Genomic DNA, 23,171 nt, shown 5'->3' with positions numbered 1-23,171 from the left:
AGCCAGCTGTCTCATCTGGGTACTATACGATCTCGAAGGAGGGAGGGCCGGTTGGTGCGCTCACCACGAATGCACTTTACCACGTACAACGTTACCTCCTCCAGGACCTCAGTGCTGCCGACCAACCTAAAATCCAGAACGTGGCTGCTGACTGTCCTTGGGGTTGGGGTCTGGTGGACAACGTCGTTCGTGTTGTGTCATGCTACAGAACGCCTCCCTCCACCGATTACGAACGTTGCGGTGGTAGCCGCTAGTCGATTCCAGCCTCTCGGGTTCTACCCTACCATCACGTCTCTCCGCTATTAAACCCCTCAATCGAGGCATCTTCCGCCGTCAAGCTACCTAAGTAGTATGCTACGGGGTACCGACTACATACAACCAGCTACGTAGGATACAAGTGCTAGCTGGCCATCCAGTTAGCCCGCTTGAACGCAGCTGAATTGTTTGAGGCTACGATCGGAGGCGCAAAAACTGATGGGCTGACGCGCAAGTTGTCAGCTGAATCGGATCACGCACTCCCTGCCTACTTAAAGCTTTGGTGATTGGTAGCCGCCTGAGTCCGATAGGTGGTGAGGTGTGGGAGTGTTGTTTCTAGGATGTATGCATGCGCGGCCTCCCGTTCTCATCTGCCCATGTCAGGGATGTGATAGGGGCTTTCGCATTCCAACGCCAAGAGAGTTCCTTCCGTTCGACTGTGCCACCACCTTATACGCGTTGGTGTTGTCTACCAACCACATAAAGATTGAGTTGTGGCTTTGCCCAGACAACGTTGCTTGTCTCTGAACCTAGCAGGCCGCCCGCCGCTAGCTTACGTACATACATACTTGTAGTTGGTAGGACTCTGCCTCGCATACTCCGGACCTCGTGACCTTGGTCCGAGGGAAGCCGGCTATTGCCCATCTCAAAAGAGAAGCATATATAGGTCAACTTGTGTGCGCCAGTCAGATGCCGTAATAGAGGACAAGTGAGAGGACATGTTGATGTTGGTCTGGGGCCGGTCTCCAGAGATGATTTGGATATTCGACTTGAAAACGACAACCCTTTGTCGCTCAGGCCTTGTAGATGCTCGGTGGCGTCGGTATACGGTACCACAGCTGAAGAGGAGGCGAGGGGCATGAACTGTTTATTCGAGTGTCTTGTCATCATCGCAAATAGGCCAAGTTACCACCCTTCTCTCTCCTATCTACCCATTCTCCAAGTCTCCCCGAGACGACTATGTCTTATAGGCTAGGCCAGGAGAATGAGTAGCAGAGCCCAGTGCTCCTTCCACCCGTCGCCGTTAAGCCAGCCAGTGGCTAGTGGCCAAGACTGCTGTCCGCTCGGCGTGTCTAGACATAAGTTAGTTAATAGTAAGTTTATGTTGATTGTGTTTGCTGTCTATAAATGCATCCTACGTACCCTACATGCAGACATGAAGTCATATATCACTCTGCGAGTTTGGGTGCTTCTTGTCAGGGCCCAGCTACGAGCAGCCAGCCACCGAAGCTAGACAAGCGATGCAGGGGTCGATGCGTTGTAACAGGAGGCTGGCGGTTACCCTTTGAAGAGCGCAAGTTTCGATACAAGAGTATGTTTCGGTCACTACGACTATCTCAAGGTCAAATGTGTTCTCACACATAACTACCATGATGGCCGGAATCCAGGCTACTGGTATAATGGTGTCTAACTCAGACGACAGGGCTTGCTCTCCTTGTAATCAATGTGGAAAAACTTTAAGAGCACAATCCATACTGGAGGATGCGGTATGAGTTACTATGCAGTATAAAAAAACGCTTGTGCCTTGCTCATTCAGCCTATTATCTGCGCTGAAGTTCTATAAATCATATTTTCTGGGTCAAGAGTTTACAGAACAGCGCGTCTTCATCAGGTTTTCGATGGTGGATGTGAAGTGTTCAAGCCAAGTCGGTCGCTGCCCTGAGCCCTGAGCCCTGCTTGGTTATCTCACTCTATACACATATACACACCTCAATGCTGAACCGGGGCATGTGGTACCCGACCTCAAGGGAAAGTATATGATTATGGGCAGCATGTACTCCGAGGAGTCGATGATCCCACTTCCCCGCCCAACAACGTGGGTTTTGATGGCGTCGTGCTGGGACCTGCGAGACCCTGCTCTGCTCCCAGCTTGGTTGATGGCGAGTGAGCACAGCTTAAACCTCGAGTTGAGCACCAAGCCTAACGCTGCCACTGTTGGTGATGTTATGGGTTCCAACCTCCCGGTATATTCCCATTTACCCACAACAACATGAAGAACGGCTTGCGACTACTGTAGTATTGTTGGAGGCATTGAGCAATCTCCAACCATACCTACCGTTCCTGCATTCGTGGGGGCAGCCGCCTATGATATAGCCTACTTCGACTTTATCAGCTCATGGGGCTGATAGCAATCAGAGAGGGACAGGCAGCTCCATATAACCTGAACCTGTACACTGGAGTGCTCCGGTCGGACCCATAACTGAACTACCAAGTTGTCATGAAATTTGGTATTATCGGAGTTCGGATCGCCTGCAGCTCGCAGTCGACACAGGGATAGGGGCTCAGATACGCGAGGCCGACCGACCACGCATTGCAAATGGGGTGCTTGAGGAGCTCGAGCTCCTTGTAGGCGATGGCTCGAATGAGCTGAGTACTCAGCCAGCATCACTGGGCTACAAGGTTTCCTTCCAGATTGCGATGGTCCAAGCCGGGAACAAGACGGCCTCGACGGACGCAGCCGCTCCTCTAATCAGCAGTGGCCCCCGAGTTTCAATGGCCGTGTCAAAGCCAATTACACCGACAATTTGGGGTTGTGTAGACAATATATCTAATGATCCCCCCCCCCCCGTTGGGCCTTGGGTGGATTATCACGAATATGCGGTAAGTTGGACCAGTGACCTGCTTTTTTTCCCTGTTGATACGTCTATTGATCCACCATTACGAGAACTACAGTGCCTATACATATGTTACTTGAACGTGATCCCCTCTGCGTCAATGTCAAGCCCGGCATCGTCGCTCTCGTCGGCAGGTACGTCACCCGACAAAAGAACTTCGGAAACCCGAGTACAGCGCGTGAACAGGAGTTATCATCTGATCGAGAAGCCGGCGAGGATCTATCTGCTCGAGGCCGTTGGCTACCACGATATAGCATCAGCCACTAATATGGACTCTGAGGTGGGGCATCAATGCCTGACCGGCGGGACTGTGGCGGATCTGACGTTGTGTTGCGGCTCCGGCGGTACCATTTTTTTTATTGATGGGACGGAGGTAGCTGCGACTATCATGATGTCGATCACGGCGGACGCCGGGTTGATTCACGATATGTAGTTAGCCATATCCGAGTACGTCGCTTCCGGAACGGCGAGCGGGAGGGATTATCTCTCAAGATAAGTATCGTGGCATCGGCTGCGAGCATCAGTAGATGTGTCCTTCGTTCCGAGCATACTGTTGCTTACAGACTCCCGGTGAGCCACTATCGTACGAGTTCCCTATATATCAGGTACTTAACACCGTGCAGATGCCCGGTATCCGGACAAAGTCCATTGTATGGTGCGAATAAAACAGCCGTATTCAAGATGGCATAACGAAAAGACAAATCCAGTAATATGATCTTGATTGGTTTGTCAAGCGCTGTATCATACAACTGCAAGGTACGATTGGCTTCTTGAGACAATGCACTCCGCCATACGGGCATTCGCAGCGAGGATCTCCTTGGGTTCTCGAGTGGCTAATGAATGCAGAATGGCAAATGAAACTGCATAGCTTCCGTGGCTCATAGTCGGGGATCCCATTGTTGAGTTTGATTTATTGACTCATGTTTTACCGACGACGCCGTCGACGACAAGGCGACATAGCCCATTTTGCGGGCGTGTTTTGGTTCAGTTGTGTGGATTTTCTGCAGGCAGCTGTCGGTGTCCGCCAAATCTTGCGTGCAGGCCCGGTTATGCAGGAACACGAATCAATGGCGTTGATCGGAGGCACATACTTGTAGTAGGTTGGCGCCTCCGGGGTAACCCGCCTCGAATCATATAAGGTTGTTGTAGTCGAGAAGCGATTCCTGACTTGGTGATGGGCCGAATATCAACTTGCGGCGAGCCGACGGACCTTGATAAGTAACGAGAGTGCATTGATAGAAACAGATTGTACATAAAGCCCCAGATGGCCAGAGCCGTGATTCCCGTTGAAGAGCCACTGTTTATGGGGCCTCTGCTACGGTGCTACCCGGGTGCTCATCCCTACTGGGGCATAGATCGCAATTTACTGAAGCCCTGCGCATGGCTAAAAAAGAAGAAGAAAAAAAAAGGTTTCGCTTGTGCTTTTTTTTTTGAGCCTCAAGGCTGTGATGTCAACTTCCACTTAGCCTGCCCAGAGGGCAAAGGGGGCCGAGTCCGGAATGCGAGATCAGTGTCTCGTATACTTGGTCCAAATATCCGGCAACAAGGTTTCGACAGGCTGTCAACATACTTGTCAACAATGGTGTTTGAAACCAAGCAATGGGCCGGCCCTCGAGCTAGCGGGTGCTTACCACGTATTTGCGTATGTAGAGAGGGATTTGTTTATTTTTCGCCGCGGGCTGCCCCAAAACGCGACAGACCTAACACCATAGGCTGTGGTTGTTTCTGAGCACCCTGCTCGACATTGAGTGTTTAGACGGGACAATCGTCATCTTCGTCCCGATTTCATTGGCCAGAAGGCAAAATTAGGGGGTGGGCTACGAACGGACACCATCGAAAATGGAGGGCGAGAGATTGGGGTCTGTCAGGGTCTGGTTGAGAAGATGGGGCGGGCTTGTCAAATCGGGCTGTTGTCTTGACAGGTTAGCAGCGACCCGGCAGAGATACCTCGTCGCCCCAGCAGACGCACACCGGGCAAGCAAGTCACCTTTAGGCACTCTTAGTCACTCGTAGCCACTCGTAGCCACTGCTGCACTCCAGACACGCATCGGCGCTCATTCCTTGCACAATCTGGCCCAGTTCAACTTGCCTCTTCGGGACAAGCCTTCTGCCTGCTCGACAGCTCTTCCCAGTTTGGGCTGGACACCGGCGCAAGCAACAACCACAGATGGACGTGGCAATCCTGGCACGGCTCAGTCGCTTGTGCTTGTGCTCATCTTGAATTAATTCAATTAATCCAAGCCAGCCAAACCCTCTACTCACGAGTCTCGTTCACTCCCACGCCTCTCCACACCCATCCACCACGCACGCCTTTCCATCGCGTCGTCCTCTTTTCTTTTCTCTTGTCCGCCTCTGCTGTCTTGTGCTTGCAAATCCCTCCTTCTGCAAGCTTTGAGTATCCGAGGCCCATGATACCCGACAGCCCAAGCCCCAGCCCGTTCCTCGAAGTGGATTACAGCGGCAGCGACTGCGACCCGATGCCTTCGACAAGCTAACAAAGTCGTGTTGTTCTCTTAACCCATTCTTTTAATTCTCCAGGTCTTCATTTATTTTCTCACTCTCTATATCGGTGGCCGCTGCTGTGACATCGAGCTGCGCACCCGATTCATTGGGCCTATCGTTCCTTATTTTATCGGTTTGACCCTCGACGAGACGCGTCGCAATTCGCTCCTTGATATTGTTCCTTTGACGACCGCCCCGGACCCCTTCCGTGGTCCCACAGGTCGCAGAGGCATCACTAGGCGACGCGAGAGAGATTATTTAGAGACTCAGCAGCAGGCGATTCCTCCTTCGTCTGCGCGCTGATCTCACTTGGGTATGTACATATACCCTTGCCTTAGCCCTGTCCGGGCTCCAGCCACAACCCAAATTGCGGGCAGCCTCCGAGCACATGCGCATATAACGACCGCCTCGAGGCCGATGCGAACCTTGCTTGTTGTTCCTACCGATCACTATATGTGACATGTCCACTGATCATATGTTCGACGGTCTAGGTACCCCGAAGACGTCTTCTCCAAGGCCGTCGACTCCTGGTGCTTCTGCACAGGACGGCATCGCAGCTTCGCGATCTCGCACCCCGTCCTCCCCGAGATCCCCAGCCTTCTCAACCAGCTCCACCGTTGATGGTTCGGACGACCAACAGTCATCCTCTCCAATCATTCCGTCGCTCCCTGCTCCCCGGCTTCCCGAGCGTGCTCAGGAACATCTAAGGAGAGCTGCCTCGCCGCAATCCCGCACCGGAAGCGACGACGACAACAATTACGTGACTACTAGCTGGGGCTCACCCTACCCGCACTCGGAAGGCAAACATCTACGCCAGACGAGCTCCAGCAGTGAGGCATCGGACGACTCACCAATCCATCATCTGGAAATTCAGACGCCCTTTTTGCGAACCGTGCCGCTGATTGCGCCGCCCCATCAGGACCTTCACCAAACGTCACAACTGTCCGAGAGTGCTGCTATACTCGTGAACCGTGTACGAAGGCCGGTTCGTAGTATCACAGAGGACTGGATCCGTGCTCACACGACCCGCAATCTTACATCGGAGCAGCGTCACTGGTTGAGTGACGAAGACTATAGTGAGCACTCTTCACTGAGCGGCTCAGTATCAAGCGACGAGGCTGGTTGGGTCGAGGAAAGCGATCCCCGTACACCTCGTGCATCGTCACTCTTCCCCGGGAAATCCCACGGGCACCCGAGGACACGTTCAAGTAACGAGACATTGCGACAAGCAACATTGAACTTAGCAAATTTAGATATGGATAATCTTAATGTGGAGACGGGCAGACGCGCCCAGGATGCGGCAAGCATTCACACCATCGAGTCCGACACGACGAGCAAGATGGAAACACCGAGACTGGACCGGATGGCGAGCGTAAATGGCCCCATGCGCGATGCTCAGCTTCCTGCCACGCCCTCGAGGCCTATGAAGTCGGGGACGTCGTCGCATACGCCGCGACTAAAGAAAAAGGTGCCCTGGAAAGGCAAGAGCATCGTCGTTCATCTGCCTCGCGATAGCGAGCGGTTTCAACCAGGCCCTAAAGGACTCAAAACACTGTCGTCCAGTGATATTGAAGCCATGTACGAGTCGTGGGAGGAACTTGGCTACAATACTCGGGGGTTTGACCTGGACGCACCTCGTGGCAATCTGGATTCATTGGAAACCTCGTCTCAAAGTCGAAACGAGTGGCCGAACCTGGGCGACATAGCGAGAGAGCGATCTCAGCGGAAATACCAGGTGACCTTGCCGGATCTCAACGCCTGGAAGAATTATGTCAACGAAATAGCCGAAGCGAAGTTGAGAGCGCTTGGTGTTTCCTTTGGCGACGAGGATCCAGCGCCATCTATCTCACCTGTGCCGTCCAACTTGAGTAGACAGACGTCAGGCCAGTATCCGCCTTTGCCTTTCTCGCCTCCCATCCCGACACTTTCGGCGGGCAGCGGTGGCCCTCCAGGCTTTCCATTCCCAGGTGCGTTCCAGCCAACATCTGCTGCGCAGAGCCCCTCGTTGGTCTCGCATTCGCCATTCAACGCCCCGGGCAAGTACAACCCGCGAGCCTCGATTGCCATATCGCCAAACGAGCTGCCATTCTTCAATGGGCAACCTTCTCCACACGGGTGGTCACCTCATCAGATGCTTCTTCATAACCAGCATTTGGGCCGGAGTCGCTCACCTACGGTCATGAATATGAGCTCTGGTGTGTCTCCGACGTCCCCGTTCCAACATGAAGGCATTCCTTCGCCCCTGGGCCTGCACCAGCGACATCAATCTCTGCAGTTCCCTATGCTGCCGCACCAGTTCCTCCAGCGGCAGGATTCAGCACGGGCTTCGCCTCGGCTGCAGGAGCTCAGGGAAGTGGATGAAGAAGTTCAGGTCAACCCATACGACGGTCAGGGCCCTGAGCAGACTCCCGAGCCCTCGGCTCCGTTCATTAAGCACAATGCTAGTGCAAGCCTGCAAAAGGAGATTGATGATGCCGAATATCATCTAGAGGAGCAATTCCGGGAGCAGCTTGAGCATGAGGATTACAGTCCCCACAACGAGAACCAGAAGGTTGAGGCTGCTACCACGGAACCTGCAGAGGCTCTACCGTTACACTCTAGGGGTCCATCTGTGCACTTTGGAAACTTTGGGACAGATCCGACTGAGGGCCCAGTTTTGCACCACCCAAGGCCACACAGTCGGGGCCATTCCCTAACTCAGAAAGCATACTTCGATAACGATGAAGTCCGTGACAGCACTGATGAAGGGAGCATCAAGAAGCTTCCTGCAATCAATGCTCATAAGGGCGACGAGTCGTACGAGATCGAGACCAATCCCAGCAACATGGGCACCCCTATTCAGTCGTTCGACCTTGTCAACCAACTGCACCAACGCGATTTCTCAACTTCGAACAACCCTTGGGCAGACGCTGTTTCTCAGAATGGCGCCAACCCCTCGTCACGGCGCCCCAGCCATGCCAGCAAGCCTTCTCTGTCGTCACTGAATGCCAATGCTGCGGAGTTCAAGTTCAACCCTGGATCGAGCAACTTCACGCCCGGCGGGTTCAACTTGGGTGCGCCGAGCTTTCAGCCTGGCGCAAGCAGCTTCCAACCCATGTCATTCCATGGATCTCAAGCTTCGGTCAATGCTCCTCATTCTGCTTCGTCAAGTCACTTCAATATTCCTCAGTCTGCCGCGTCGAGTCATTTCAGTGCTGCCCCCTCTACTGCCTCGGCTAAGACCAAGATTACCGCCGCAGCACCAACATTCACTCCTCAGCAGAGTGAATTCAGCTTCCCTGCCAAGAGCGACTTCAACTTCTCGTCTTCTGGGCCAAAGTTCAACCCCGATGCTCCCACATTCCAGCCATTTGGCTCTTCTTTCGCGCCTTCCATTACAAGTGCTACTGCTTCTGGCAACGAGAGTAGCAGCAACAGACCAACCTCAATCTTCGGCAAGATTGATTTGAGCCTCTCGGACATTGTCAAACCACCAGCCAAGAAGAACAAGGCCATCCCTATCATTCGGCCATCTAGTAGCCACTCTACGGCGCCTGCCCCAGTAGTCTCCGTAGAGACCGACCACGACGAACAAGCGGAGGAGGAGCAAGCCGAAGGCGGCCGTACGGACAAGGGTCGCCGCAGCAAGAATTTCCGGGATTCTGGCGACGATGGTAACGATGTTCCCCTCTTTGCCGAACCTACACCCGAACCCGAGATCCCAGTTGCTCAACTCAGACCGGCTGTTGGCAAGCCCGAGGGCACTGCTCAAGAAGAAGCTGATGAGGACGAGGATGACGATGCTGCGGCACTGGCCGATACGAGCATGGCTTCAACCGTTCTTTCCGAGTCGAATGACGGGAAGTTCCAATCGGAAACGAATGACACTAAGGCAACAACGAGCCCAACTGCAACTTCACCGGATCACGACAAGGTGAACTGGAATGCTTTCGAGTTCTCTAGACAGGAAGAGGCACAAGAGTTCGCCAATGCCAGACCATTTGACGACGAGGGCCCCTCTTTCACGAAGACTCACAAGAAGAGCTTGTCTGCTACTGCACAACCCTTCACCCCAGGCTTCATGTTTGGTGCACCAAACCCCGCTGCGCCGGCCTTTGAGCCCTCTTTCAAGACCCAGCCGGCGCCTATGGTCGAATCTGAAGCATCCGATGATGACAGAGCTGCATCGCCGACTCCAATGCCTGAGCCTCGTCCCACTACAGAGGACGTCCCCGAGCCGGAGGGAGAGATGCGTTCGCCGCCGTCACCAGAACCGTCCCCGAGGACTACCCGAGGTGGGCTTGGTGCTTCTCGATTTGCGTCATCAGGACTTGGTGCGCCCAGATTCGCCTCACCACCACCGAAACCTGCAGGCCTCGCAGCTTCTCGCTTCGCTAAATCGCCTTCGCCTGTGTCAGACGAAGAAACTGAAGCTGTTGAGGCTGATGGAGAGCCGTCTGAGCTACAGAGCTTCAATGACTCGATCCCCATGCCTGTCAGCCCACCGTCCGTTGCAGCGGATGAGCCAGTGGAAAAGGAAGAGCCGACGTTTGAGGAGATTGATGCAGTCATGCGACACCTGCATGATAACGACCCTACTATGGGCGTCAACAAAACCATCGAGTCACCAAGATGGCATCAGCCCAGCCCTGTTCGCAATATTCCTCTTGATGGTGTTACAAATGATACTCCTTTGCTTTTGCCTCCGCAACAACAGTCGTTCCGGGACAACGCACCAAGTCCAAGCCCACGGCAATATCGCGCTTTGCCAGAAGAACCCGCACGACCAATGCTTTCTACCGAAATGGACGATCCATTTATTGATGAACCTACCAGTACTGTCATACGGTCTTTCGATGCCGAGAATCCGGCGATCCATCACCTTAATGGTGGAACGTCTCCCCAAAGTGACTGGGAGGGAGACTTCAGTGCTAGCGAGCAGGATAAGCTTGAACAGCGCGTACAGTTCTTCGACGGCCATGTTAACGACGTTGTTGACAATGTCCTGGCAAGCCGCCTCCACCCTCTTGAGCAAGCCCTGGAGTCTATCCAGCACGCCCTTATCTCGCGCCGTGCACCTTCGAGCCGACGCGATCGACGAAGCGTTTCTCAAGAGCTTCAAGAAAGCGATGCCGATGATGAGGATGATGAGATCCCTGTTGCTCGGCGGTCCATAAGCCCTAAGCGCGATAAGCGTGTGGAGCAAATCCGCTTTGCCGTTCTCGACGCAATGAAGCAGCACCAGGCTCTTCAAGCCGCACCAGCTGAGAAAACCGAAAGTTCGCTGGCATTTGACGGTTCCAGCATTATCCAGGCTTTGTCAGACATGAGAGTGCATTTCGAGCAATCGCTTCTCTCGGACTTCCGCTCTGATGAACTTCGTAATGTTATAGAAGAGGCTGTACAGAAGCAGATGCCGCCTACTCCTCCCCCGTTGTCAAGGACGACGAAGAAGCTACAAAGAAGATGCTGGAAATGCAAGCACGGATCCAACAGCTTGAGCAGCGTCTCCAGACAGAAGAAGAGAAGGTTGAAAAGGAAACAACCCTCAGAAGGGGGTAGAAGATCAAGCGGCAGAGCTGCGTCGCAACTTGGAACAGGCCGAGACGAAGTGCATGGTCGAGGTCATGAACCGAGGCGTGTATGATCAACGTTCGAATGATCTCGAGGAGCGCTTGAAGATACAAGAGGAGAAGGCCGAGTCAGAAGTCAAGGTTCGCAGAGAGGCTGAAGACAGGCTCTCTGAGATCCAGAGGCTTCTGCGCATTTCTTCCGAAGAAGAGGATCGCTTGCGCGCCGTGGTGGAAGAGAAGGAGGCCAAGATCAAGACCGTTGAGCACGAAGCTGGAAAGAACGCCATGCGACTTCATCTCCTCGAAGCTGCCCAAGCCAACGGCAACCAGAATCAAGCCGACCTGACCAACCGACTCAACATTCAAGAGGAGGATTTGCGTGCTTCAAGACAGGAAGCGCGACACTGGCGGTCGGAAGCCGAGCATGCACGTGAATCGATCCGACGACAGACAGACGATTTGGTCCAGGCCGTTGACGAGAGCAGGCACTTGCGTAAGCTCCTCGACACTATGGGCACCCAAGTCCAAGAATACGAGAGGACGAGAGAGAGTTGGCGAGCCAAGTACGCATCTCTGCAAGACGACTTGGCCCATACCGTCCGCGAGATGACCGAGGAGAACATGCGACATGTAGCTAAAGAGCAGCACCTTCTTGCACGTCACGAGGTGCTTGATGCTAGACTCCAGGCCGAATCCCGAACACGCGAACGACTCGAGGCCGAACTCGAGCGTTTGGAAGGTGGCGAACGCGCCGGTCTCAGAGCTGTGTCCGAGTGCAATCGTCTCGAAGCGGTGCTGCTTGAACTCCGCAACGAGAACCACAAGGTCCATCAGAATGCCATGAGGGTACAGCTTGAGGCTCAGCAGGCAAAGGAGACCGCCGCGGCTGAAGTCCAACGCGCTCAAGTCACCGTTCAGACCGAGCTGGAAGCCGCCAATGAGCAGGTGAACATTGTTCGTGCAGAGCTCGAGGGAGAGCTCGCCGCAATCCGTGCCGAGCTAGAGCAGGCTAAGACGGGCGTTGACCATGCCAAGGCAGAGCACGAGTCGCTCTTCGTCGAAGCCAAGGCTCAGCAGGAGATGCTGCTCGAGGAGGAGGCCAATAAGCTTCGTGCTGAGCTTGATCAAGTGAAGCTCGATGCCGATACGGCCAAGGCCCATTATGAAATGATGCTCGAGGAAGCTACCAACTCCAAAGACACTGCGCTCCAAGAGCTGATGCGCAAGCACCAGAACGAAGTGGAAGACCTCCAAGCACGATACGAGCGCCAGGTCAGCAACACGACCGAGGATGCTCAGCGCACTGAACAACATCTGCTTGAACGTCTGAGCTTGTCGACCTCCAAGGTTGAGCATCTCCAAGACCGCGTCTCTCACCTGGAGGACAAGGTGCAAATTGCGCAAGAAGCTGCTCGCGCTGCTGCTCAAGCTGCTAAGGCTGCGGGTGCTATCGAACCTGCTACTCACGCTGCAGTCGTTGGCAGGCCTGCCGTTTCTCAGGCAATGCAACTGCCGGAGAAGATATCCCCACAGGCTCTCCGAGAATCCATCATGGTTCTACAGGAACAGCTGCAAGCTCGCGAGCAGCGGATCGAGGAGCTTGAGCATACGGTCTCCAAGCTTGACCCCGAGGCTCCTACCAAGATTACCAAGCGCGATGACGAGATTACCTGGCTGCGAGAACTCCTGGCTGTCCGACATGGCGACCTTCAGGACATTATTGGTGCCTTGTCTGCCAATACTCTCGATAGAGAGGCTGTGAAGGATGCAGCTATCCGGCTCAAGGCCGGTCTGCAGATGGAGGAGCAGGAGCGAGAACGGGCTATGAACGGCGGATCTGCCATTAACCTGCCGAACATTGCGGCCACTATCCAAGCCGCTACTCCCCGGGTAGCTCAAGCTGTAGGGCCGCTTGCCGCAGCTTGGGGCAACTGGCGCAAAGGCAACATGCCGTCCGCGAGCAACGCGTCACGCATGCGACCATCCCCCGCGCCGGCGAGAAACTCGACGCCATCCAAGTCCACGATTGCTAGCCCAGCCTCCCAGAACAGCTTCTTGTCGGGCTTGATGACACCACCCGCTTCTGGTCTCCGAAGTACACCGGCCACGGAGCCGAGCAAAGCACAGCCCACAGCCTTTGACAACACAGGACGTCGTTTCACGGCAGAACAATATGCCCAGCGGTCGCGAGGTCCATCGATGACAGCACGACAAGCCGAGAAGATGCCCTTGGCCGTTTCGCCTCCACCAAGGCATATGGCAGATCTCGAGGGACCTGTCACTCCGCCCATGGCTCGCTCTGGTGGCTATGATGCCGATGCGAGTCGTATCGAGGATGATTTCGATGATGCCGGGTTCTTTGATGATTGATTGTCAGGCGAGCAAGCACCTATAGATGCTTCAAGAGTCAAACTGTCGGATCGGAAATGTGGAGGAACCGATCGACAACCCCTTTCGTTTGTACCAACAGATATCCAAGGCAATTGGGCTGTGGAGTTGGTTATATAGACCTCTTCACGTCAAGCCATATTGCTTTTCTCTACTCCTTTCCGTGCGGATTGGTACCGCCTTTACGTCTAGATTGATACCCCCCAAATTTGCTATACATATACAGCATTGCTATACTGCATAGCGACATAATCACGCATCTGATGCACACATTCATTTCTACACGCCCTTTCGCCTAGCAGCAAGAAGAGATTCGATGACAGCGAAGGGGAGTTCGCAGTTTCTGGTTTTACCCTTTTGATTTCCTTTGTTTGCCGGCATAGCTTGGAGCATGATCACACAGATGACGATGGGGAGGATGCGCTCGCTTTTGCCGGGGTGAGAGGAAGATGACGAAGCACATGGGAGGTTTTTCCTTGTTACAGCTTGATGATGGGGGTAAACACAGCATGAAGTTTTACTGCTTCGCGATATGAATACGTCCCATAGCTTGTGGGGAGGCCGACAGATAGAAAATATATTCCTTGTAACCCCAATCTTGAGGCTTCCTCTGGTGACTGTTGCTAACTCCGTGAATAAAGAAAGGCCCTGGGACTTGGGTACCTTGTGGGTATAATTGCATCATCCTGAACAAGATTAAGCCGCGATAACCTAATACCAAGAGATATCCAAGTTAAAATAAAACCAAGCTTCAATTTCTTTTCTCTTCTCTTTCATTTCCTTTCAGTGCTTGCCACCCGGACTGCGGAGAGCGGGAACCGGGAAGGGCAAAGGTGCCGGCATCCGTAGCAGCCGTTCAGTGTCACCGCCCCGTGGTCTGCTGTACGCACCCCCAGCGGACTCCGAGTAAGGATATGGAGGCGGGTCGCTGGCGGTCATGACGCTGCCCGGGACCGGGCTGGGGCTACGACTCGGCGGCGCGTAGGTGGCGCCTGAGTAGCCCATGGGTTCGTAGCGAGCGCCCGTGACGTTCTGTTGCGGTTGTTGCTCGTACGGCGAGGAATATGAGGCACTACTGTTGTTGTTGTTGTTGTTGCTGCTGCTGCTGCTGCCGAACAGGCGTGGCGTGTTTGGGGGCCAAGGCGCTGTTGTTAGTCCTCCCCCGGGGTTGTGCGCTGTGTTGTCGTGGGGGCCGCCCTCGTCGACCTTGGTGTATGTCCCGCCACCGCCGATGCCCCCGGCTCGGAATACGGGGAAGCTGGGGCGGCCACTCGGGCGACTACTGCTGCCACCGCTGCCGCGCTTCGCTGCCCTCTTCTCCACGGCCTCTCGGACGAGCTTGGCGAGCCAGATGAAGATCCACAGGCCGCTGGCAATGCAGAAGGACTTCCAGATGGCGTGCCAGGGGCGGAACGGTTTGCCTTCGCGCTGGCTTTTGCGTTCTGTGTGGATGCGATCAGAGTCAGCCAGCAAAAGCGGGCCTGCGTTTTATTTGGATTGTGGTCTTTGCTTACCCTTGCGGCAGTAGTAGACGAGCGATCCGACGAACAGCAAGGTGAAGATGGACAAGTAGACGATCAGGAAGATGGCCCACAGCGGCAGGTGGGAACCGCCCCCGTGCCCGTGGTGGTTGTTGCCGCCGCCGCCGCTGCTGCCGACGACCACGACGCCGCCGCCCTTTGTGGTACCGCTGGTACTGCCGCCCTTACCGCTGCTGCTGCTGCTGCCTTTGCCACCACCGCCGCCGCCGCCGCCACTACTGCTACTGCCACCATGGCCTCCTCCTCCCCCGTGGCCGCCGCCGCCTTTGGGTGATCGTCGCAGAAGTGATATTGAGACCATTTGACACGGGTTGACGAGGCTGAGGATGATGCCTCTTGACCTATTGATTGATATCCTGGGACTTGAAAACCAAGCCACCGATAAGCACTGATGGGATTCGGAGTAGATTGGGGAAGGTCACACACAGAAGACGAAAGCTGCAGCCAGTAGTAGTAGTAACAGCAATATTTTTATAGCCGGCCTGCGGTGTGTAAAGCCCCGGAGTCGGTCCTCGCGCGCTCTCCCTATCGTAGTCTAGCTTTTTCCTTGTCGCGCGCGCGCGCTGGGCTGGGTTTGTTACTTGGTCAATCAAACGACAAGTTTTCCCTCAAACTTGCATCGTCGTGGGCAAACAGACACGAGAGAGTGGATGAGTGTAAGCAGTTGATGATTGTGCGCAAAGATCCGTGACTACTACCTACAATATCTTCCAAGGTATAGATAGGTATGGTAGATGAAAGGAAACAGGCCTCCCGAGCGCGTGCGTACCAATCAGTCCGTCCTATGAATGCGGAGGTAATTCAATCAATCGCTTCTTGGCTGCGGAGTGCTGGATGCTGACGGTTGGAGCAAGCGAAGGAATATCTACACATGACATACCCCTACCCCTCCTAACACCACGGTTGTTGTTCCCTTACTACACATCACCGCACGCGTGAGGCGCGGGTGGGTGAGCCAAAGGGAATGTTTGTTGGTTGGTCGGTTAGGCTGAATATCGCCGGAATGAATGAGGGTGGTGTGACGGGGGTAGTACATGGTATTTAGCTACATGCATGGTACATATGTGAGGTGTAAGTGGCCGGCCGTAGCGTGTTGGTAAGTAAGGCAGACTTTGGCCCGGCTTATAGGGGTTTAGCTCAAGCCTATGCAGCTTTCTGTGTTCCCCCCTCAACGCCCAGGCTATGCAAACCTATACATACCTAGTGTGTCATGGCGGGAACGAGAGTCAGATACTATTCGCACTACTAGCAAATAGGTTCTTCGAAGATGGCTATCTTCCTGCGTACCTAGTGATACCGACTTGGCTGAGGCCTCGAGAGCTCCACGTTCGTGGCGGGTTGATGATTGCCGTCGTTTGGAAAGTCAGCAGCGAGTCATGCCCTGATCAAGCTTATTACGTCTTGGCAACTGAGGCTTCTGGTTGCAACCCATTTTCCCTTCTTCCTTCCTTCCTTCCTCCCCGCCGACTCTGCTCCTCCCATTTGCTAATAAGCGGCTCTTATGCAGTGCCGTTGGAAGTGCCGCATCGGAACCGGAAAACCCCCTATCCAGACCCCCGACTGTCTGGCTTTGGCGGTGACGGGTGTTACTACAGGCAAGTATGTATGTCACGGTGAGCATGTACTACAGCAAAGCAAGGAATGATCTAGGCTTGGATTAGATGGCTATGCCTAGTCTGGATCCCCTTGACCATGGTCTCACGGCTGAGGTGCATCATGTCAATAATCATCTCCTCGTTGGCCTCAAAGTCCACGTCCTTGGCCCGCGTCTTGAGCGAGTGCTGGCTGTCGAGGATCTTGCGCGCGACCTGCTTCCACGACAGGCTCGTGCCCGGCGCCACGGCCGCCTTGGCCGCCACGGGCGCCGCCGCCACCTGCGTGTCCAGCAGCCTGCGGCCCTCCTTGCGCACCACGCCGTCCACGATGACCATCTCGATGTCGCTCGGGTTGCTGTGCAGCACGATGGCGGCGACGGGGTTCTCCGACGCCGCCGCCAGCATGCTGGGGCTGTCCGTGTCGAACACCAGGATGTCGGCCTTCATGCCCACCTTTAGGCTGCCCACCTCGGCCTGCAGGCCCGCGGCCCGGGCGCCGCCGAGGGTGCCTAGGTTGAACACCTGCTCGGCTGCGAAGCCCGTGTCGCGCGACCACAGGCCCTGGGAGGCGAACCACTCGCCGCGCTCGAACCGCGCCGCCTGGAGCATCATTCGCATCTGGCCCGGTATCCCGGGGACGCCCCAGCTGTGGCAGTCCACGCCCAGGCTGGCGTGGTCGTAGTGGTCTGGCCGCAGCGCGACGGGGAACAGGCCCATCTGCAGTTCCGTGTTGGGCGTGCTCGAGACGGAGGCGCCCGACGCACGGTACAGGTCGGCGTCGATGTCATGTGGCGACGTGGCGTGAGACAACAAGACGTCCGGCCCCAGAAGGCCGTGGGAGTGCAGGACCTGGACCGCCGTCGGGCCGCCCCGACCGGCGCCCGTGTTAGTCAGAGCCCCGCCCAGCGCGTGCGACGTGATGACCTTGGCGGGACGGCCCAGGGCCGGGTCGCGCAGATCTGCATAGAAGCGCTTCAGGACGTCGGCCGGGGCGTACAGGTTGTCGTTGGCGTAGCCCATGTGCACCCGTCCATCATCCCCACCATTGCCGCTACCGCCGAAGGGCCCCGCTTTCGCGAGCGCCCGGTAGATCGACAGGCTCTCCTCCGAAAAGGTGTCGTCCTCGACCTTCAGCGGGGCGAGGGACACGAGGCGGCGCGCGGGCGTGAAGCAGTACACGGCGCGCAGACCAGAGGAGACTAGAGCCTGGATGGCGGCTTGGGCTGTGGAGAGAGAGACGATGATGATGAGCAAACGACGAACTTGCGTGTTTCGGGTGGATGAAACAAGCACGGAGACCTGAAGAAAAGGTCAAAGAAAGACAGCACAGTCAGAGTCACTTACGATGGTCAGGGGTCGGGTTGCAGTGGGAGTGATCCACGACGGTGGTGGTCCCGGCGTCGAGGGACTCGAGAGCACCGGCCAGCTCCCCCCAAAAGAGGTCCTCGGGACTCCAGAGAGTGGCGGTAAAATTGCCTCGGGGAATGTAGGGAACGAGGCCATGGTCGTCGTGGGCGCCCTTGTACTGGGTCTGCCAGAGATGGCGATGGGTGTCGACGAAGCCTGGGCTAATGATCTTGTCCCGACAATTGACGACTCGGGTGTTTACGGGACAGTGCTGGAGCAGGTCCGGACCGATTCTCGAGATGAGTGAGTCGATGATTAGGAGGTCAGCTGTTGTGGGAGTGATGTGGTTCGACTCGCTGTGGAGCAGCAGCGTGCCGGCTTGTAGCAGAATAGCGCTGGATGGTGCCATTTTCAGCCTTTTGAATCAGCCTCGATCGTGGGAGATGTGATGAGATGGCAGGGCAGGCAGGCAGGGCTCGGGTTCGACAGGCGCGTTGCTCGTTGTCGGCATCTTGGGGGGAGGTGAGGCGATAGTCGTATTTATAGACAGAAGGCGCATCCCGACGCCCTGAGCAGAGTCGGGAAAAGAAGGAAGAAGGAGGCACACAGGAAGGCGTGGTTATCCACACTTGGACGGCCTGGACGCGATGCAACCAGCAGAATTGCCGGGCGGTACGACGTCTGCATGGCAATTTCTCCGTCCGGCCGGGCGTCTGGACGAGGACGAGAAGTATCTAAGCTGGCCATGTCCAATGCCCCAAACCGGGCAGCCAGACGCATCAAATCGATTTGACGATTCCAGGGTCTGTCTGTGACTCTTCCACTCCTGTCGGCACGCAAGCCGTCCCTGGCCCAGCTCTCCACTTATACCCGCGCCTTCCTCCGGTGGCACACCACGGCCACCTCGTCGGGTCATCTCATCTCATCGCATTGTCACAAGACTTTTTTTTTTTTTTTTTTTTCCCTTTCTGCATTTTCTGTCAGCACGCCCGCGCCTGTAATCTTTCGTAGCCGTGTTTGCTTATTATAGATTGATGAATCATTTTCAGGCCCCCCCTCCTCCCTTTTTTGAATCTTGCATACAACGTCCGTCATCTAAAAGAGCGAGCAAACAATCAAACAAAACACCCCTCGGCGATATTTTGGCGATTGTTCGCGGCCGTCTATCTGCGTCGGGGAGGAGAGAGAGAGAGAGAGAGAGCGCGCGCGGGCAGATAAGATAAGCAATCAAACAAGGCCATACATACTGCCGAACGCCGACCTTTCCTCGCGCTTCGTCCTGACCTGACCTGACCTGACCATTTTCCATTTTCCAGACGCCTCAGTCGGGCCTTCTCCAGCATCCAGCGCTCCAAACCCTTCCGCCATGGCCATGTTGCCCGCGCTGTGGGTTCTAGCGAGTTCCTTGTTAGAGAATTGAGGGCAATCGAGCAATCGAGCACGGAAGAAACTCTGTTCAATGGCTCCCGCCGAAAAAAATGTGTCGTGCATGTCCACCTATATTCGCCGGACCTTATTCGCGACACGGGCCAGGTTGCGATGAGGCCCAGTCATAGTCGTGACTTTTTGGCTCCGGATGGGATGATTGTTGGAATTGGCCTTGGCCTGGTGTCAAATCAAACCCGTCTGCTCGGTCACGGTTCGGGCGCGGGCTCACTTATTCGTACCAATGACCCAAGCCTCACTTTGCGACGACTCGTTTGATAAATACCGCCCGGCTGCGACCCAAAAAGTCGCTGGTCCTTTTTTTGGTGTTTCTTGGTATACTCAACAGTGACGGCTAAAACAACCTTTCTGACCTGCCTCGAAACAACAAGCCCACCTCCGAAACTCTAAAAATATCAACACTTAGTTACCTGGTTACCTGCCGCTACCTTACATATCACCTTAAAGTACCTACCTACCTGCCTATATACCTGACCTGCCTAGCCCTACAGCATCGCAGCTCAACAAGTAGTCGACATCTTACTCATCTGGCACCAACTACTACTATACATTCATCTCACCTCTCTCACCCTCACACACGAGATACCACTTGGAAGAAGCATCTGCTCCCATCTGTCTATCTATCTCTGCAACTCGTCCATCCACCATGCCTTGCCCACAGCTCGTCCAGCAGCTTCTCTACCGAGACTACGGCGCTGCCTCCATCAGCAGCTCCATCGGCGAAGCCATCAGGGCCCACGCCCGCGCCCAGGAGCTCGCAGCTGAGCTGGGCTTTGACTCCGCGCCATCCTCGCCCGTCATGCCCCCCATGACTCCTCCCCTCAGCGACTCCGAGGACGAAGATGCCTCGTCTGTCACCTCCTCGTCGCCCGCCCGCAAGAGGAAGCATGTACATATGGGAGAGCCTGAGGTAGGTTCGAGCGGCCCTGCGCCCAAAAACCCAACCTCAAAACCACATGGCACATGAAAGTCTAACCTCCTCTTTCTTCTACTATAGGGCTGCACCCCGTCTTGATTACCCAAGAAACAAACAAACGTGACGTGCTTCCCGGCCAACACATGGGACATCACTACTCGGAGACACGTCTTCAACCCCCTCGCTGCGACGCCGTAGTACAGCTTCCTCTTAGGAGGAGAGAACAAGTCGACACGACCGCTAGCACTCCACCCATGAAGCTGTGCTTTATGTGATCGTGGGCACACTTGCAGGTCTATATCGTTCTGATAAATGGTAAGTAACCAAAGTGCATCATCTTTCCATGCCTCCAGCTTCAGCCTCTTAGACACCAACGTTCCTAACTTTGCTCTTATTAGCAGATAAGGGGTCTATCTCCCTAGTCGAGCACCACAAACGGCTTCCCGACCTCGGTCTTCACAGGGAGTAGCTGTGCAGCCAGCCAGCCAGCCAGTCGCATGCACGAGCTCAGCCTTCTAGCCTTCAAGTATCTTGTTGTCGCGACACCTCGATACGCATCCACGGTTTCACCTGGTTGCAGGAACTAGTTGATCGCATCCACTGTTGGCTATTTATAACAGCGCTCGAGAGAGGGTTGAAACATTTCAGTATGGGGGTGGGCGCCTGCTCCAATGGGGCAGGGCCACAGGCTGGCTTGGGCTCCAAACAGCTGCGCCGCCGCGATGCCTATCGTCAAGCTTGGTGGAGCGGCTGGGGGTTGATAGATCGCAAGTTCGAGCTATATATATAAACATCTCAACTCTATAAATTACGAATATCAAGATCTATTGCCCAGACTTTTTGAAGCTATCTCCTTAATTGTGCAGGCCCACACCTCACACCGCACGCGAGTCAGGCTTAGCTAGGTCCTGTCAGTTTTGTGACTTGTGACTTGGTGACTTGGTGACCGGGGTAGCAATGCAGTTTCATACACTCTTTGGTGCTAGTCGCGCCCAGAACCCCTCAGGGTCGTCGACCGTTATTGATCCGCAGTTGCTCAAAAGAGAAAGGGATCTGATGATCAAGATTGCTGCAAGATGCATCTGGCGAAATCTCATCTCGAATGTGATTAGGTTTTTATGTTCTCGTTGGGCGTGGCACAATTTAGCTGATTGCCCACCCACCACCACTCACTTTGGTATACGAGCCCGAAGCAAATCCAGCATCTCCCGTATGGATATGAAAGCCGATATGTATAAGTTGAGAAAGGTCTGGTCTATGGGGTGGCGGCTATGGCTTGTGAGAGCTCCGCTGTAGCTGCTTCCAAGCCAACCCAATTCCCCCTCCCTTGGTTCTACGTCCATGAGAAAGAGAAAGAGAAAGATGCGCTGCTCAGCTGTCGTTCTCGCCATCGTGGCGGCGACGACCCAACCTGCGCCAGCTTATGAGCGACAAAAACGTCAGCTACGCCGACCCCCGTCTGGCTCAATGTCCAGCACGCCATGCTCGGCGACGCGCAGCAGAACGCCAAATACATTGCGTAGGCCATCAACTCCGTGTCTGCCATCACTACTACTGCCGCCGGTCGTCCCAGGAAGGATATCTGTCTGATCACCTGGTCGCAGCGCGGGCAGAGCGCTCAGTGGACCCTGACCTTCTGGCCCTCGACCCGCGCCAAGGTCACGAACCTGCTCGCCGTCGCGGCCGACTTCCGGGGCACCACGGTCGGGGGAGGGGGGACCTGCTCTGTGCCTCCTCCGTTGCGGGCGTGCCGGGTCTCCTCTGCGACCCGGCCACGAAACGGTAGAAGTACGACTCGCAGTTCGTCCCAGGCCCTGCACCGGCATGACAGCGGCAGCGCCTGGGCTCGAGCTTGCTGACGTGGTGGCCACGGAGGCGCTGATGGTCACGGGGGCGGCGCTGTTCTTGTTGGGGTACCCGGAGAAGGGTACGGAGGAGCCGGCGTTGTTTCCTTATGCTACGGCTGCTTCTGTTGCTCCTGTGCCCGCTTCTTTTTCGTGAGCGGGTAGGGCAGGCGGGTGGGTAAAGGGTCCGCTTGCCCCAAGAGGTTGAATGGTATCAGATGAACTTGGAATCGCATTGACTCGCCCCTGAACTACAAAGTTTTCGTGCATTTTCATGCTTGTCACTAATCTTGTAAAATAATTCCTCGAAGATAATAGATACTTAAATGGCATTGGTATCGCTTGTTGCGGGCATATTAGTTCGAAAAATGGTTTTGTTGATGCATTTTGGTGTTTATCAATCCAAGTTGCCAAAGTCGAATAGGGGCTGCTCGTATATCATGTCGGACCGTACACCCCTTTTCCTCAGGAGTAGGGCTAACTTGTTCTCGTCAGCGCCCAGGCTCGATGACCGACGGAAGCGGTGGTTTCTCGAGTTGGTGGATGGGTGTTCCATCCTTCCCATACAAAACGCCCAGCACACACAAGCAGTCAAACAGCCTGCCAGATAACGCCTCGACCCAGCAAACCTTCACCCAAGCCACGGCTGGCGGCATCGTCAACGCAAGTACGTACTCAACTGCCCACCTACCTTAGTTCGGTAGCCAAAATGACTACGGCCGATTCAGAAGAATAGTCCCGTGCTAGAGAGAGAGAGCGAGAGAGAGATGATAGCAGCCAACACACGTGGCACACGCTCCGACCGTCATCGGATCGTTCGTGTTCGTCGAACGCCCGTCTTCCCCTCTACCTGCTGCTTCTTAGCTATGTGAGTATATAGCCAGCCACACAGTGCTCAGAGCGTATCATTCATGAGAATGCCCCCTTTTTATGGCAATTCATCCGACTGCAGCAGAACGCCTGTCTTTGTTTGGCCACAAAGGGATGGGCAACGCTTATGCAGGGACACGGGCGGGCAGTGGTGTTCGTGACCGGCTTGGCCATGTAGCTTTTTGGGTTGGACCATGTAGACGATGCGCACAATCGCACGTGGCAGACGTGTCACGATCCGTGGCTGACCGACGAGACGATTGAGTTTACCGGTGCGAGGGGGGGATGGCAATATCAATA

General features: G+C 55.1%; 6 protein-coding genes across 6 annotated transcripts; 4 read left to right on the top strand and 2 right to left on the bottom strand.

Annotated features, from left to right (window-relative positions):
* Nucleotides 1-2,027: 2,027 nt before the first annotated feature.
* PG986_010978 (uncharacterized protein) lies at nucleotides 2,028-3,137 on the top strand (the record flags this gene model as incomplete). Its single annotated transcript, XM_066847200.1, has 3 exons — nucleotides 2,028-2,219; nucleotides 2,512-2,856; nucleotides 2,979-3,137. The coding sequence occupies 3 exons, from the start codon at nucleotides 2,028-2,030 to the stop codon at nucleotides 3,135-3,137; spliced, it is 696 nt and encodes a 231-aa protein (XP_066696691.1).
* Nucleotides 3,138-5,832: 2,695 nt separating this feature from the next.
* On the top strand, nucleotides 5,833-13,294 carry PG986_010977 (uncharacterized protein; the record flags this gene model as incomplete). Its single annotated transcript, XM_066847199.1, has 3 exons — nucleotides 5,833-10,670; nucleotides 10,745-10,880; nucleotides 10,904-13,294. The coding sequence occupies 3 exons, from the start codon at nucleotides 5,833-5,835 to the stop codon at nucleotides 13,292-13,294; spliced, it is 7,365 nt and encodes a 2,454-aa protein (XP_066696690.1).
* Nucleotides 13,295-14,095: 801 nt separating this feature from the next.
* On the bottom strand, nucleotides 14,096-15,154 carry PG986_010976 (uncharacterized protein; the record flags this gene model as incomplete). Its single annotated transcript, XM_066847198.1, has 2 exons — nucleotides 14,096-14,754; nucleotides 14,827-15,154. 2 exons carry the CDS (start codon nucleotides 15,152-15,154, stop codon nucleotides 14,096-14,098), a joined length of 987 nt encoding a protein of 328 aa, XP_066696689.1.
* A 1,345-nt stretch (nucleotides 15,155-16,499) lies between these two features.
* PG986_010975 (uncharacterized protein) lies at nucleotides 16,500-18,204 on the bottom strand (the record flags this gene model as incomplete). Its single annotated transcript, XM_066847197.1, has 2 exons — nucleotides 16,500-17,671; nucleotides 17,793-18,204. The coding sequence occupies 2 exons, from the start codon at nucleotides 18,202-18,204 to the stop codon at nucleotides 16,500-16,502; spliced, it is 1,584 nt and encodes a 527-aa protein (XP_066696688.1).
* A 1,683-nt stretch (nucleotides 18,205-19,887) lies between these two features.
* PG986_010974 (uncharacterized protein) lies at nucleotides 19,888-20,208 on the top strand (the record flags this gene model as incomplete). Its single annotated transcript, XM_066847196.1, has 1 exon — nucleotides 19,888-20,208. One exon carries the CDS (start codon nucleotides 19,888-19,890, stop codon nucleotides 20,206-20,208), a length of 321 nt encoding a protein of 106 aa, XP_066696687.1.
* Nucleotides 20,209-21,638: 1,430 nt separating this feature from the next.
* Nucleotides 21,639-22,016, top strand: PG986_010973 (uncharacterized protein; the record flags this gene model as incomplete). Its single annotated transcript, XM_066847195.1, has 2 exons — nucleotides 21,639-21,676; nucleotides 21,731-22,016. 2 exons carry the CDS (start codon nucleotides 21,639-21,641, stop codon nucleotides 22,014-22,016), a joined length of 324 nt encoding a protein of 107 aa, XP_066696686.1.
* Nucleotides 22,017-23,171: the final 1,155 nt, after the last annotated feature.

The sequence above is a fragment of the Apiospora aurea genome (assembly GCF_038362705.1).
Source record: "Apiospora aurea strain CBS 24483 chromosome Unknown utg000007l_segment0_segment0, whole genome shotgun sequence".
In the NCBI taxonomy this organism is placed as follows: Eukaryota; Fungi; Ascomycota; class Sordariomycetes; order Amphisphaeriales; family Apiosporaceae; genus Apiospora; species Apiospora aurea.
The sequence above is the reverse complement of the archived record's forward strand: the minus strand, read 5'-3'. Positions and strand labels throughout refer to the sequence as shown.